This window comes from Lithobates pipiens, unplaced genomic scaffold (genome assembly GCF_037356315.1).
Source record: "Lithobates pipiens isolate NorthernLeopardFrog02 unplaced genomic scaffold, aLitPip1_a1.2 Scaffold_10, whole genome shotgun sequence".
In the NCBI taxonomy this organism is placed as follows: domain Eukaryota; kingdom Metazoa; phylum Chordata; class Amphibia; order Anura; family Ranidae; genus Lithobates; species Lithobates pipiens.
In genome coordinates, this window is record NW_027507686.1 from 24,714,428 (window position 1) to 24,729,651 (window position 15,224).

Here is a 15,224-nt window from a genome sequence, read left to right on the forward strand (position 1 = left end):
TACATAAACGTCAGCACTTTGAAGATGGATATCTCGATAACGGCAGCAGCTGCTGCCACAATCGAGGAATCCCTCTTTGGAGCCGGCGGTTCCGTGTATGATAATGGTGGTCTCTGCTTCGGATTCGCTGCGAGATCACCGTTAGTAGTGGGAGAGGGGCAACCCCCTTCCCGCCACCCTTCGCCGCTTACCGGAGCCGCCGGCAGCGGCGATCAGGATGTGTCAGTGGCTGGGTATGGAGACGAGTGAGGCCAATATGGACCCCACCCTTCTCCATATCATAGCAGGGTGGCAGCGACATCAAAAAGTCACTTCCGCCCATACGTCTTAAAAGGCACATTTTTTTTGTTGTCATTGTTTTTCAACTTACGTTTTTTGTTTTTTTATTGCATTTAAGTCCAAATATGAGATCTGAGGACTTTTTGACCCCAGATCTCATATTTAAGGAGGTCCCGTCATGCTTTATTCTATTACAAGGGATGTTTACATGTCTTGTAATAGGAATAAAAGTGACCCCAATTGTTTTTTTAAAAAAAACAGTGTAAAAATAAATCAAATAAAATAAAACAAAATAAGAAAAAAAATAACATTTTTAAAGCGCACCATCGAGCTTGCGCGCAGAAGCGAACGCATACGTGAGTAGCGCCCACATATGAAAACGGTGGTCAAACCACACATGCGAGGTATTGCTGTAATCGGTAGAGAGAAAAAATTCTAGCCCCAGACCTCCTCTATAATTAAAAACATGCAACCTGTAGAATTTTTTAAACGTCGCCTATGGAGATTTTGTAAGGGTAAAAGTTTGAGGCCATTCCACAAGCAAACGCAATTTTGAAGCGTGACATGTTGGGTATCAATTTACTCGGCGTAACATTATCTTTCACAATATAAAAAAAACTTGGAAACACAGAGTCTGAAAAAGAGGCCTGGTCTTTAAGTGGTTTTAAGCAGAGGTTTCTAACAGGTGTTTGCGTTTTATGACAGATTACCAAGTGACCGGTCAGAAGACCAAACAAGTTGGCCAATAGTAACTTATTATCCAGACACCTCTGTACACCTTTTTTAAAACTAGTCTTTTTGAGACCAGGGGCCCGACTTATCTGACTTCTGGGCTAAAATTCCCATCAACTTCCATCCTTCTGTTCAATAACAGTGCCTATGTGACCAATGAGGACGTTGTTATTGGAGAGCAAGGCATCAGATGGTGTTATTGGGCTCTGAAATTATAGTCACTAATTTAAAATAGTTTGACCTTAAAGTGGAGTTCCAGCCTGTAAAAAAATAAATAAAAAAAATAATAAAAATTAAATTAAATTCAGCAGCTACAGTATGCTGTAGCTGCCGACTTCTAATATAAGGACACTTACTTGTCCAGGTATCCCGCAATGTCGGCACCGCTAGCCAATTCATCTGCAGGTGTTTCGTCAGATTAGGCGACCCGTCAGAATATGTAATGCAAGCCATCGTCGCCACCATCTTGCTACACGCCGCACTCCTCCACAGTAAGGATACACCAAGAGGGGAGCAAGCGGACATCTTGTTACACCCACCGGAGTTTTGAATTTCACACTTATTTTTAACCGTAAACTGAGCTTATAAGGTGAAATGCAGTATTTTGAAATCCAATGGACTGTTTAGATGTTGAATTTTAAAAGCAGTGGCAAACCTGAAGATCGCTGCTTTTATATTTCAACATTTAAACAGTCCCACGGCTTTTTAAATGGTGTATTTCACTATATAAGCTCCGTTTACAGTAACAAGATGGTGTAACAAGATGTCCGTTTGCCCCCTTCTCATTGTATCCTTACTGTGGATGAGTGCGGGGTATAGCAAGATACCGCCAACGAAATTTTGACGGGTCGCCAAATCTGACGGAACACAGGCTCTGTGTAATGTGCGACGCAGCAGTGCCTACTCACTGGGTAAAGTGACTACGTGTCACAGAATTCAAGTCCCACTGTCTCCTGGGACCTCTGCGTCTCCCAGGAGGCAGCGGGAGAAAGGAGGTGCCGGAAATTCTGTAGATTGCCGCGATTGTTGTGCGGCGATCTTACCCTGATGTGGGAGTACCTGGTTTTGACAGGCATCTGCTCCCCCCCAAAAAGCGTCAAATGTGGAAATGGAAGGGGGCAGGGTGCGAACAAGTGGAGCTTCCCCCCTTTTGGGTGGAGCTCCACTTTAGCAGCTTTCCGACCAGCGCACGCCAATGTACGTCAGCAGAATGGCGCTGCTAGGCAAAAGGGTGTAGAGGTACGTTCCCCTTTAAGAAGTGGTGTCGCAGGTGTGCGGCTGCCGCAGTCTCCGTGAACGTGGGTTCTGCAGACTCGATGTCCGCCAGGTGCCCACGATCGTGCCACGGAGAGATGCTTTTGTAAACAAAGCATTTCCCCATTCTGCCTAGTGACAGGACAGAGATCACTGCTCTCTGTCAGAGAGCAGTGATCACTGTCCTGCCTGTTGAAGCCTTCAACTCTTCTGGGAAGGCGTTCCACAAGGTTTAGGAGTGTGTCTATGGGAATGTTTGATCATGCATCCTGAAGCACGGGGTGAGGTCAGGCACTGATGTTGGACGAGAATGCCTGGCTCAGTCTCTGCTCTAATTCATCACAAATGTGTTCTATCGGGTTGAGGTCAGGACTCTGTGAAGGCCAGTCAAGTTCCTCCACCCCAAACTGGAGAGATTGTGAGCGAGAGAGAGCGCGTGCAAGCGAGATTGTGTGCGAGCGAGATTGCGTGTGAGCGTGTGCGCATCTCCGTCTTTTTCATGCAAGCAGCATTAAGTATCTGAATTTTGACTCAGGCTCTGTGTCTGTACAGCAGAGCTCAGACTAGTAGAGGGAGAAGCAGCACAAGGAGACAATCAGTTTACAAGGAACATGCTTGACTTGTCAGTCTGATGCTTCTCCTTTCACAGTCCAAACACAATCTAGGGGGAGGGACAAGACATGTAAGTGTTACGGAACTGCAGCAGCAAAAACAGCCAGTGAAGGCTGTGCGGTTTAAATCTCAGGACTGGATGAACAGAAGTACAAAATCTTTGGAAGTAGGAAGCAGCATCTCATGCGTATGCATTTCATTAGTCTAATTAGTGTTTTTTGTATGGAGGAGTTTTAAATCTAAAGCATATCCAGTGATAGTGTATCATGTGTAACCCTTTAATGATGGCTCCAATGACAGCAGCCACTGAAGGTCCACTTTAAGATATGTGAGATCTCTACAACAGACAAGCTGTACAAATTGCCACAATCACGGCCTGTGCCCCGCATCACATCATCAATAAGCATCCAAGGATCTTCAGCACGGCTCCCAACAGGAGGGTTCAAAGCGCAGAAGCAGGGTACGCAGACACATCTGCTTTCTGGAGGCCTGAAATGTGCATAGAAGTCGCACACGTTCTCAAGCTGACCTAGATTTGAGGATTAACCTGATGAAAGCTGCATCGGAGACACTTCCACGGATCTGCCTAACCTCAGTTCACAGCTATGACAGGCTGCAGCCAGAAGTGTTACTGCAGGTTAATTGTTGCGGAGGTGGGAGAAAGTATCACACGGATCAGGTGCGGTTCTGAAGCTGGAGGGGGAGGATCGGCCCTGGGCATGAGAACCACGTCCGTCAGCCAACTCTGGAAACTTGCAGGATCACAAGCCATTCAAGCTATGTAGAAGTAAACAAATGACGTAGCTGTTAACGGGGTGTTATGGAGTAGGGGGCCCTCCTCTTCTGAACGGCGGGCCAGAACAGACTTCAATCTGTTGCAGCCACCCTGAACGGCGGTGTGCAAAAGTCAGACGCATTCCCTGGTCCTGTTCCCAAGTCTGTGTAAACACTCCATTGATTCCACTGCTCCCCTGCTTATATCATCGTGCTGAGAATACATCAGAAAAAAAAAAGAAAAAAAAGAGGGGACACCATTGCTTTGAGCAGGCTGTTGGTATTCGCACATAACCGGTATCAGTTGGTGCTTTTGCTGCGTAAAGAACCCTCATTCATTATTTTCCCCTCTATTCCCTCCTATGTAGTACTTTGTTCCATGTTGCTAGGTGCTTCCTAACCCCCTAGCTATGAGCTTGGACTCCGTGCCCCTCCTATTCTCCCTGCAGTCGTTCAGCAACATTGCTAGGAAATAATTGGCTGAATTATAATGGCTCCTTGTAGAGCGGCACGATTCTGGGCAAAAACGAGAAGCACGTTTTTTTTGTGCTTAGAATAAAAAGATCACGATTCTCGCAATGTAAAATCTTTCACATTATACCAAAAAAAAAAAAAAGGCTAACTTTACTGCTTAGTTTTTTTTTTGTTATTTTTTTAAATAATTCATTAAAGTAATGTTTTAAAAAAAAATTGCATTTGAAAGACGGCTGCGCAAATACGCGCGACATAAAATATTGAAACAACCACCATTTTATTCTCTAGGGCGTCTACTAAAAATATATATATAAAAAAATATTTTTAACTTGAAACCAACAAATGTCAGAAAAAAGGTTTAGTGTTTAAGGGGTTAAACTTTAATCACTTACACACAAAGTCTATTCCATTGAAAATTGTTACAATGTTTATACTTAAAGTGTTTGTAAACCCTTACAAACCACTTTGACCTACAGGTAAGCATAGATTAAGGCTTACCTGTAGGTCCAAGAAATATCTCCTAAACCTACACGGTTTAGGAGATATTTGCCGAAAGACAGGCACTGAGCGCGCCGCTGTCAAAGGCGATATACCGCAAGTGGCGGCTCCCGTGCGCATGCACGGGAGTGATGTCATCGCGGCTTCGTCGAATGACAGCGGCGGAGCAACGAGACCCACCGAGAAGATGGATGCGCTGGACTACAGGGGACAGCGGTGACATCGCTGGCTCCTGTGTCAGGTAAGTGATGCATAGTAGTCCAGTATGCTTTACCTTTGCAGGGAATGAAAAAGGAAGTAAAACTCATCAGGGTTTACTTCCTCTTTAAGGTGAAAAAACAAGGGTTTACAACTCCTTTAATGAAGAACCTTGTATTATTTTTTTTTATTGAATGCAGAGAATTCTTTGCATAGAAATAATTGTGAAACTTTAGTCAAGATCGAGATAGCGATTCTTGGCGATTAATCGTGCAGCTCTAGCTCCTGGTTTTGGTTCTGAACAGTTTGCCAAGATAAGCAGAAGAGGCATGGCAAAGGGAGAGGGGAGCGAGTCTCCCATCCATCCATCCTGCATTTAAAATAGAAGTTCAGTCCAACACTATACTGAAATCTACTCCCACCCCCATTCTGAGCCTATTCGATCTACCTTGTAAAGGAAAGATCTCTATACTTACACATGGGGAGGGTGCTCTGGTCTGGTCACATGATTGGGTCCTAGTGGCAACTTCAGTGCAGAGGAGAGACAGCCGACAATGGATGCCCCAGAGTAAACCTTTGGGTGATGATCACCCAAACTCGGCAACCATTGTCGGTGATCTTTCCTCTTTCCTGAAGCCAGCGCTGTGACCCGATCATGTGATTGGACTGACGCGTCCCTCAGCACAGTTAAAAAGGAGTTGTAAAGGCAGACTTTTTTTTTTTTTATCTGAATGCAAAAAAATAAAAAAAAAATAAAAAAAACACATTCTGTGTGCAGCAGCCCCCTTAATACTTATCCGAGCCCCATCTCTACCCAGCGATGTCCATGAGTCCCTCAGCCATCTAAGACTCTCTCTCCTGATTGGCTGAGACACAGCAGGAGGCCACTGGCTACCGCTGCTGTCCAACTCAGTTAGCCAATCAAGAGAGAGGGGGCATGACCGGAGCTCTGTGTCTGGATGGATACACGGAGCTGCAGCTCGGCTGCCCTCATAGCAAGCTATTTGCTGTGGGGCCACACAACAGGAAGGAGGGGCCAGTAGCTCCAGACAGAAACCAAAGAGGATCCGGGCTTCCCTGTGCAAAACCACTACACAGAGGAGGGAAGTATAACATGTTTAATACAAAGAAAAAGGAGACTTGACAATCACCTTAAAGTGGTGTTCCTCCCAAAAGTGGAACTTACACTCGCTGTACTCCTCCCCTCCTCTGGTGCCACAATTGGCACCTTTCAGGTGGGGTGAGGGAGGGGGTACAGGATACCTGTCTTTCACAGGTACCGTTCCACTTCTGGGAGCCTCAGCCGCGTGTATCAACATCACTGCCTGGGCTCCCGCCTCCTCCTCCCCCCTTAGCCGCTGGGCCAGTAGGAGAGAGGAGCAGCGCCTTGCACATGTGCGGTAGGGTTCCCGGCGCGAGGCCGTAAGGCTTCACTGCCGGGTTCCCTTACTCCCAATGGAGGCGGCATGCACCTGACAGCTGATGGAAACATCAGCTGCGGCGCCGACATCGCTGGACTCCAGGACAGGTAAGTGTCCAATTATTAAAAGTCAGCAGCTGCAGTATTTGCAGCTGATGGCTTTTAATGTTTACAGCGGTGGGCGGACCTCCGCTTTAAATATACAGATCTTTCCTTTACAGGATAAATTGAATAGGCTTAGAATAGGGGTGGGAGTAGATTCAAGTATAGATCGTGTTTGACTAAACTTCCACTTTAGGTTGTCCAAACAATGTATGCATGTAACAGTCACATGCCTACAACTCTGATGCATCTTATTAGTTGCTAAAGCCGGCCATATATTGAATCTAAATTTGGCTTGTTCAGCATGGATGTAAGGGCAGGGAGGTTGTACAAAAGTGGATCTACCTCTGTACAACAGCCCTGTCGGAAGCTTTTCACACGATCATCGCTGCAGGCTATAGTCTGAAACACCGATCAGTTTATTCTGACGACAAGGAAGTCTCACCACTGTCAGAATACAAAAGCTCAGCAAGGAGGCTTCCCCCATCCACATCAAGTGTGCGGATGGGGGAAATCAGGTCAGTTTTCTTAGTTTCAACCTGCTGGCTGAATGGAAGAAAAAAGGAACTCATCTATGGGCTGCCTCAGATGCAGGTGGCCATTCAGTAATTTAGCCTTCATAATGGGCACCGCATGTGTACAGCCCCAGGAACTCAGCACAGAGATGTGGTAACCCTTTATAATGGGCACTGCATGTGTACAACCCCATAAACTCGGCACAGAAATGTGGTAACCCTTTATAATGGGCACAGCATGTGTATAGCCCCAGGAACTTAGCACAGAGAGATGTGGCAACCCTTTATAATGGGCACAGTATGTGTACAGCCCCAGGAGCTATGCACAGAGATGTGGGAACCCCTCATAATGGGCACAGCATGTGTACAGCCCCAGGAACTCAGCACAGAGATGTGGTAACACTTTATAATGGGCACAGCATGTATACAGCCCCAGGAGCTATGCACAGAGATGTGGGAACCCCTCACAATGGGCATAGCAGGTGTACAGAGCCAGGAACAGTACGGGGATCGTTAGAACCCCTCATTATGGGCACAGCATCTGAACAGACCTGGCAACCCAGCACAGGGATGATGGGGAGCCCTCATAATGGGCACGAGTTCACAGGTCTGTACACCTGCTGTGCCCATTATAAGGGGTCCCCATCAACTCTGTGCTAACAGGTGTACAGACTCAGTGCAGAGTGAGAATATGCAATCAAGGTTGGAGCTCTGAAAACATCAACCAAGCACTGGAACAGAAGTTTTCTGACCTGACTGAAAATTACTTTAGCTTGATGTATAAAATAGCTCCCTGTACACAGATATATTTAAAAATGTATTAAAATGTCATCGATCAAACTGATGAATTCACTGCTGGAAATGGCAAGGATTACAAGCCTCTCTATCGAGCTCGATGAAGCAAACCGTTTTTACTCACTATGCAATCTCCCACAGGGACACAACAGTCCCAGCGCATACTACGCAAACTGGAGATTAAATGGAGATGATCGTCATTCTCAGCGCATACACTTGTCACGCCATGACTGCATCACTTATCTAAAGAGGATGGTTAACATGTTTACATTCTTGGCACTTCATATTTTTATGTCATATTCAGTATGAGGATCTTTAGATTCTCCCCTCTGGGGAACAGAAGAAATCTGTCAGTTTTATTTCTGTCTGTGATGCCATTGGGGAGAGCATCCCTCACTTCCTGCTTCTGTGACAATAAAAAAAAAAAAAAAATGGAGGGTGCAGCTGTCAGCCAGACTAGAAGGTAGAGAAAGCAACAAAAACCCTTCCTAAATCTACTAAAAAGGGTGCTTGTGTCCCTATCAGAGAGACTTCCTAACTGTATAAAGGCATTTCCAGAATATAAACAGACAGCAACTAAACACGACAGAGGCTCTAAGCCTTCCCATACTACCTTCCACCACTTGCATTTTAAAGCAACTTGGGTACAATCAACCTGCACATAGATGGATCGAATCCTAGCCGGTCCCTGCTGAATCAGCCAAGATTCGATCCATCTATGGCTAGCTTAAGTATGATTGTTTATTCCCCCCCTCCCCCCCAATTCAGGCTTAAAGGTTTATGGGGGAGGAGGAAGAAACAATAATACTTAAGCTAGCCACAGATTGACCGAAACTTGGCCAATTCAATCCATCTATGGGCTTGCTGATTGTACCCAAGTCTATCCATCGATCAACTTTGGTACAACCAGCATGTTGGATTTTTAGCATGCGATTATTGCCAGCAGCTAAAGCTGCTAGCAGCAATCACTAGGTTCTCTCGCTTGGAACTGCTCCCTGCATTCCCCCGACAGCCTGCCAGAGAACACAATAGCTTCATACTGACTTTATGGAAGAATCAAGCGATTTTCTTTCCTGCAGCCATTTTCTTTGCAGCAACCTGTGGTTGCAGGAAAGAAAAAAAAAGAAAAAAAAAAAAAAAAACGTATAAAATTTGTGGCCTGCTTTACCTGCATCCTTATGATTTTTTTCTTCACATTTGCCCATTTTTGTCCTGCCTCAGTGCTAGCTGGGTACCCATTCCCACACTCTATTTTTAAAGGCTATGTGTCTCTTCACCTTGCACATGTGTCGCCCAACGCTACAGGCATTTGTTGGGGGGGGGAACTGTTCGATATTTTAGGGAAGGGTTTTGGTTTTTCCAATTTCCCTAACAGATGCCTGTCATGTCGTACGGCACATGTGCAATATGAAAAATGAAATCATGTGCTTCATGTAGTGCATGCGCAGTATGACAACACTGCAAAATCCCACAGTTTAGGTATGGGATTTCCCAGAAGGCAATGGTGATACTGCCTTTTTCCAGGGGACATTTGTGTAGCCAGGGCTACATCACCATTGAATTTGGGGAATCCAGTAAGTGGGGAAAAAAAAATAAAAAATGAGGGGCAAAGACAGGATCAGGCACTGTGCACAAAGAAAGAGCAGTAGCGACTGGTCTTTATTACAGGAGGGGGCAGAGACAAGACCAGCCATCCTGCACAAAAAGAGCACGGCAGTGATTGGGCTTAATTACAGGAGGGGATAGACACAAGACCAGCCATCCTGCACAAGGAGAGAAGGCAGCAGTAACAGTTTTTTTTATTATTATTATTACAGGAAGGGGCGGAGACTAGACCAGACATCAAGTGGAGAGAGCAGCAGTGACCAGTCTTTATTATAGGAAGGGGCGGAGACCAGACTAATCACCCTGCGCAAGGAGGGAAGGCAGTAGTAACTTGTCTTTATTACAGGAGGGGGTGGAGACGAGACTGGACAGCCTGCATAAGCAGAGAGAGCAGCAATGACCAGTCTTTATTACAGGAAGGGGCGGAGACCAGATTAATCACTCTGTACAATAAGAGCAGCAGTGACCCGGTCTTTATTATAGTAAGCTCCTGCACAAATTTCCACACTGGATTACTGCACTGAATAAATAAAACAAAAGCACACCAAGACAATATTTGCTTACCCCAGAGATCAGCTTTAACACTCATGAGCCTCTGACTTCAGCCTACCATTATATCATTACTTGAAGTATATAATTATGTAGATAATGCTTGTTCCTTGCTGTAAAAATAACACAGAGGCCCACAGAGGGCAGATGTGTTGTTTGTCCTGATGGTACAAACAGTTCAGTCTTGTACGGTCTTTATCTAGCCACCATATATAGTTTGGTCGTATGCATCTCTACTCTGTTTGGGCTGCATGTGACAATCCTATAGTCGCCTTCCACAGTGTTCGGCCCATGGCAGAGCCGGTGCCAGGAGCCTTCTCATTCCGTTTGCTGGCAGACCTTTGTGCATTGTTCAATGGTTACAGTAGAACACACATCCATCCACATACTGACCTTTCATTTAATTGGTGCCCCTGCCCCATGTGGGTGAATGTTCCGGTGCCAGCATGGAGAAAGGCGAGCTATTTTTCAAGAATACGTGCCTTGTCCCTTTACATTTGTTTGTTTATTGCATCAGGCTGGAGAGGGGATTCCAGTTGGTCCATCAGTCCCAGAACACTGGAGTTGGAACAATTACTTTTTGTTGGTGGTTCCCTGGTTTCAGAAACGTGCACTTTAAAATGTAGGATGAACGGAAATGCTTAAATAGGCAAATCCTCTCTCTAACTTATACCAACTTAACCCAACTTGGAACCAGAAGTCATTTCCCATGGTAAGCAACGCCTCAGATGGTGTTAGAGCTTAATATGGGTTGATAATGCGATTAGGTCTTTGCTACTTTTACAAGGGAAGATCTTGGTTTGCAAAGGTATTTGGTGCACACAAAAAGGATTTATATCCTTTGTGTCTATTTAGCAACTTATTTTAATATTGTTGTGACTGGAGTGAAGCATCAACTTGGAAGAAGAGAAACAGCTGAAAGAAAAAAAAAAAATAAGGCCTGCAAGGGTCAATGCCCAACTTCATCCAAAACTTTTTTTCTTGGTCTGGATAGAGCAAGGAACAGTGCGAACCTCTGGAGAATTTTGATCGGCATCTTTGTCCCCGTTTGGGAGAGTTCTTCTCACTTCCTGTCTACTTGATTGGATGTTACACAGAACAGGAAGTGAGGGAAAATCTCCCCACTTCCTGTCTATGACGAGCGGCAGACAGAGTGGGAAGTGGAGGAGGATTTCGCCCAATGAGGATGAAGACTTAGAACCTCTGTTGGCATTGTATTGGTGTGTCCTCACTTGGGAAATTTCCTTTCACTTCCTGTCCAGGTGTCAAGACAGGACAGAAATTTTAAAGTGAAAGATAAGCTTAACTATATCTATTCTTGAAAACGTTCCCTCTCCATCCTCCTACCCTACATTAAAAAAAAAAAAAAAAAAAAAAAACACAAGAAAAAGAAGGAGCTCAGAAAATGGATTGAGAGAAAACGAAAATCTGGGTGTAAAGAAGTTGGCTAAACAGCAGCTTCGGCCAATCATCTGCAGTGATAGTTCAGATTCCCCGAAAAAGCAGCAGGCCAATTTCACAAGCATGAAAGTACTGTTGCCATGGTTGCAAAATGCAAATTTCCCTGTCTGGTCCACAAAATGGGAACTGACTGTCAGCAGACCAAATTAAAAAAAGCAATAATGTAAAACAGCTAGATCTTGTAACAATTATGGAAGTTCCCTATAGTATATAGCAGACGTCACCAAATTGCGGACCATGGTTCGGACATGGACCAAAAGACAGTCCTGTCCGGGCCGTAGCTGCATCAATTAGCAGCCCGAGTAAACTCCTCTCCTTCCGCCGCTGCAGCTGTTAAAAGATCACAGCATGGTAGAGGGTGGTGGGGGAACGGCAGGGTGGACTCCTCTTCTAAATGTACTCACCTGTCATCACTGAACACACAACAGGGAGGAGGGTGGAAGGCACAGAAGGTCTACAGGGGGACTGGAACTGCAGCTGGAAAATCAAGCTTTTTAAAAAGAGTTGGGCAGCTCCTGCCCTCAGTGCAGACTTTTCATGCCTCCCGCCCTCTTCCCTGCAGTGAGTTCAGTGGCAGCAGTGGCAGGCGAGTACATTCAGAAGAGGAATCCACCCAGCCAATGCTTCACGCCCTCTCCCCTGCTGTGAGTTCAGTGGTGGTGGTGGCAGGTGGGGAGTACGTACATAAGGAGTCCACCGCACATATAAGGCCAAAATGTGTCTAGTGGAGTCAGCTCTGAGGAAGGAGGCATGACCACCCAAAACGCATCAGCTTTCCAACCATTTGTTCCCAGGACGAACTGCATTGTGTTCCAGTTAGAGCAGATCTGTGTTTTTTTGTATTGTTTTTTTTTATTATTTTGAGGTACTCAATAAAACATAATAGAATGACATGCCAACAAGTTATGAAAACATCCATTGGTGGAACCATGCAAAAAGCATACAGACTAAAGTGCAAAGTACTCAAGAAAAAAGATGTAACCAGAACTAAAGTTCAAGGGCTAACACATCCTTAGAGAAACCACATTGCTTGATGTTTTAACTCAAATGTGAGTATCCATTTGTCTATGTAGATCAAATAAAAACAAACAGTCTATGGTAATGCACGAGGTGGTTGCGCCCTCCTGTGTGTTTTTGCATTTGGTTCTAAGGATTTCCTGGTCGGAGGAGGGCTGCACCCTTGATGGGCATTTTGAAAAGTGCGACTGAAGAATATCCCTGGGTTTAGCACTAAAGTGTTTTTAGACGTTTGTTGAGCAGTCTACCTTGCAATCATCCTCCACAATGCTGAGTTAAGGTGGGGGGGTGGCTGTGATGCGAGAGGAAAATGCTGTGATATAGGGGGCTGTGATGTACCGATTCAGATGCATTGCTTATACTGTGGTATTAGAAGGAGTGGATCTCTCTGAAAAAAAGACTAGGTCCATTCACCTTAACAAACTAGCAAAAAAAAACAGAGGACTCGCCGAGTGGGGTTACAGAGGAGCTATGCCAGAGTCCCATTAGCTGAAGATACAAGCCTATAACCCAGGGTCTATGAATGCTCACCCTGTCTCTTGTACTGTACAAGGAGTGTAGTTAGTTAAGAAAGTGGAGTTTTCCTTTAACTGGCAATAGCATCTTTGTCAAAAGGGAAATACTACAGAACTGCGATACCAGATGCCTTCTGCTTGTAAAGATAATTGATGAGTTTTTAAATGCTGCTGTCTGCAGCAACTGGTAGGAGCTGCAGATGACAGACAGATAAGGAGAAACCACTACAGGAAGTCAGCTTTGTTTGTTTCATTCATCTCCAAATAGGAGAAAGAAAACAAGAACATTTTCTGAGCCACTGCCAAAAGGACACTTCCCATGTCCTAATACAAAACGCATGATGACCCAGAAACTTCACCAAAGCCTTTGAGGTTAAGTACACCCCCCCATTACACATTTTAAAGTAGAATTATAGGCTAAAAAACAAAAAATATGGTTATGCAGCAGCAATAAAAAGGTAAAGCATACAGCAGTTTTTATTCAGATGACAATAGTAAAGTGGCGCTATATAGCTTCAAACAAATTGCACCCAAAGCATACTCCCCCCCCCCCCCCCACTTCCTTTAGCGCAATGAGAAGGATTCCACATTCCCCATGAATGCCCCCTGTTGGCACACAGTTTGCGTCTGCCAAGCATTCAGAGACTACATGTGGTCTTAGTTGTTCGGCAGGAGAACACAGAGATTATTGCTAGTGGCAATAACAACTTGGATACGTTCAGTATGTACATACATGGATTGAATAATATATCACTAGATTTATTCAAACCATCTATACTTCGGTTTATAATCGCCACTAATAATTGGACCACAAGGGCGCCCTGTGTATGCTCCATGCTCGCTCCTGGTCCCACTTTTCCCATACCACAAGCGCACACAGTGTAACCCCAAATCAAGGGTCTTTTGCCTAGAGCTGCGATTCTCAACCAGGGTTCCATGGAACCCTAGGGTTCCTCCAGAGGTTGCTAGGGGTTCCTTCAGCGTTGGTCCATTTCTGCCTCTCAGATAAGTTCCTACCGACAGCATTGATCTTTCTTGATACCTGTAAGGAGGTAATTCTTCCCAATGACCACAAGTGTAAGGACCACTCTTCCCACTGACCATCACACTAATGTATCATGAGTTGTAGATTTCTAATTTTTAGCAGGGGTTCCCCGAGACTGGAGAACGATTTCAAGGGTTCCTCTGTGTTGAAAAGGTTGAGAAAGGCTGGCCTAGAGGCTGGTTGCTATTTTAGGGTTGGGAATCTCCCCTGATGGGCAGTATATGGAGGAAGGCCATCTGGCACACAGAAAGCTCATGGAATGGTCATTGTGTAGAATAATTCATATACAGTAAACGACTTTGAACACTACTAAAAACACAATCGGCAAGCAATATGGAAGAATGAAATACTAGCTAGTGGGCCCTCACCTCAGTAGCTCCTCTCCAACTCCTCACGGCGTCCTCCAGCTCCCTGGTGGGGCTCATGTCACTGGACCCGGGGGAGTTCTTACGCTCCTGTGCGATCGCTTCTGCAAAACACGCATGTGCCACAGGCTGCACCTTCTGTAAAGCCTGGGACAAGAACTGAAAATGAACCTGCATCACAGTCAAGAAACAGCGGCCAAGCACCTGCAGAGAAAAAGAAAGGGGGGATTAGACCGAGATGCAGCTAAAGAACATAGCAAACGTATTCACAATAAATAATCAGTTGTCATTGAAGCATGGAAGAAATGCTAAATAGATCAAAATCATCCACTTTTTTTCCTATTCCCAGTAAAGCCTTATTAATTGCTGCTGTTACATAGCTAATAATTCTAAAAATATTTGTCCATGTGCCATTTCAGTGAGTGTCTGAAGATGTTTCCTGTTGCTTATAAAAATCCTTAGGCACCTGGCTCAGACAGACATTCCATGAACAGGAATACCTGCTCAGCCAAACGTTACTCTTTATGTAATAGGGATGGGTGTGGAGGACAAACAAAAAGGTAATGGGGAAGAGGCAGCAGAGATGGAGAGAGGAGAGGAGAGGAAAAAATAGCAGGCAAGCAAGGAGAAAAACAGAGGGATAGGGCAAGGAAAGGTGGAAGAGGGAGAATGGTAGGGCAAGGAGGGGAGGCAGGAGAGTGGTAGGGCAAGGAGGGGAGGCAGGAGAGTGGTAAGGCAAGGAGGGGAGGCAGGAGAGTGGTAAGGCAAGGACGGAAGGGGTGGGGCAAGGAGAGGCAGGCTGAGGTGAAGAGATTGGAGAGGGTTCAAGAAGAGACCAGGAGGGAGAGGCGGCCGAGGAGGGAGAGGCGGCCGAGGAGGGAGAGGCGGCCGAGGCGGCCGAGGAGGGAGAGGCGGCCGAGGAGGGAGAGGCGGCCGAGGAGGGAGAGGCGGCCGAGGAGGGAGAGGCGGCCGAGGAGGGAGAGGCGGCCGAGGAGGGAGAGGCGGCCGAGGAGG

At 45.6% G+C, this 15,224-nt stretch overlaps 1 protein-coding gene across 1 annotated transcript in view; it reads right to left on the reverse strand.

The window, feature by feature from the left end:
* Window positions 1–15,224, reverse strand: part of GARRE1 (granule associated Rac and RHOG effector 1) — a gene marked incomplete in the record, with an annotated part of 106,274 nt that overhangs the window by 18,966 nt on the left and 72,084 nt on the right. Inside the window, 1 exon segment of the mRNA XM_077452825.1 lies at window positions 14,214–14,414. Within this exon segment, the coding sequence (XP_077308951.1) occupies window positions 14,214–14,414 (201 nt within the window).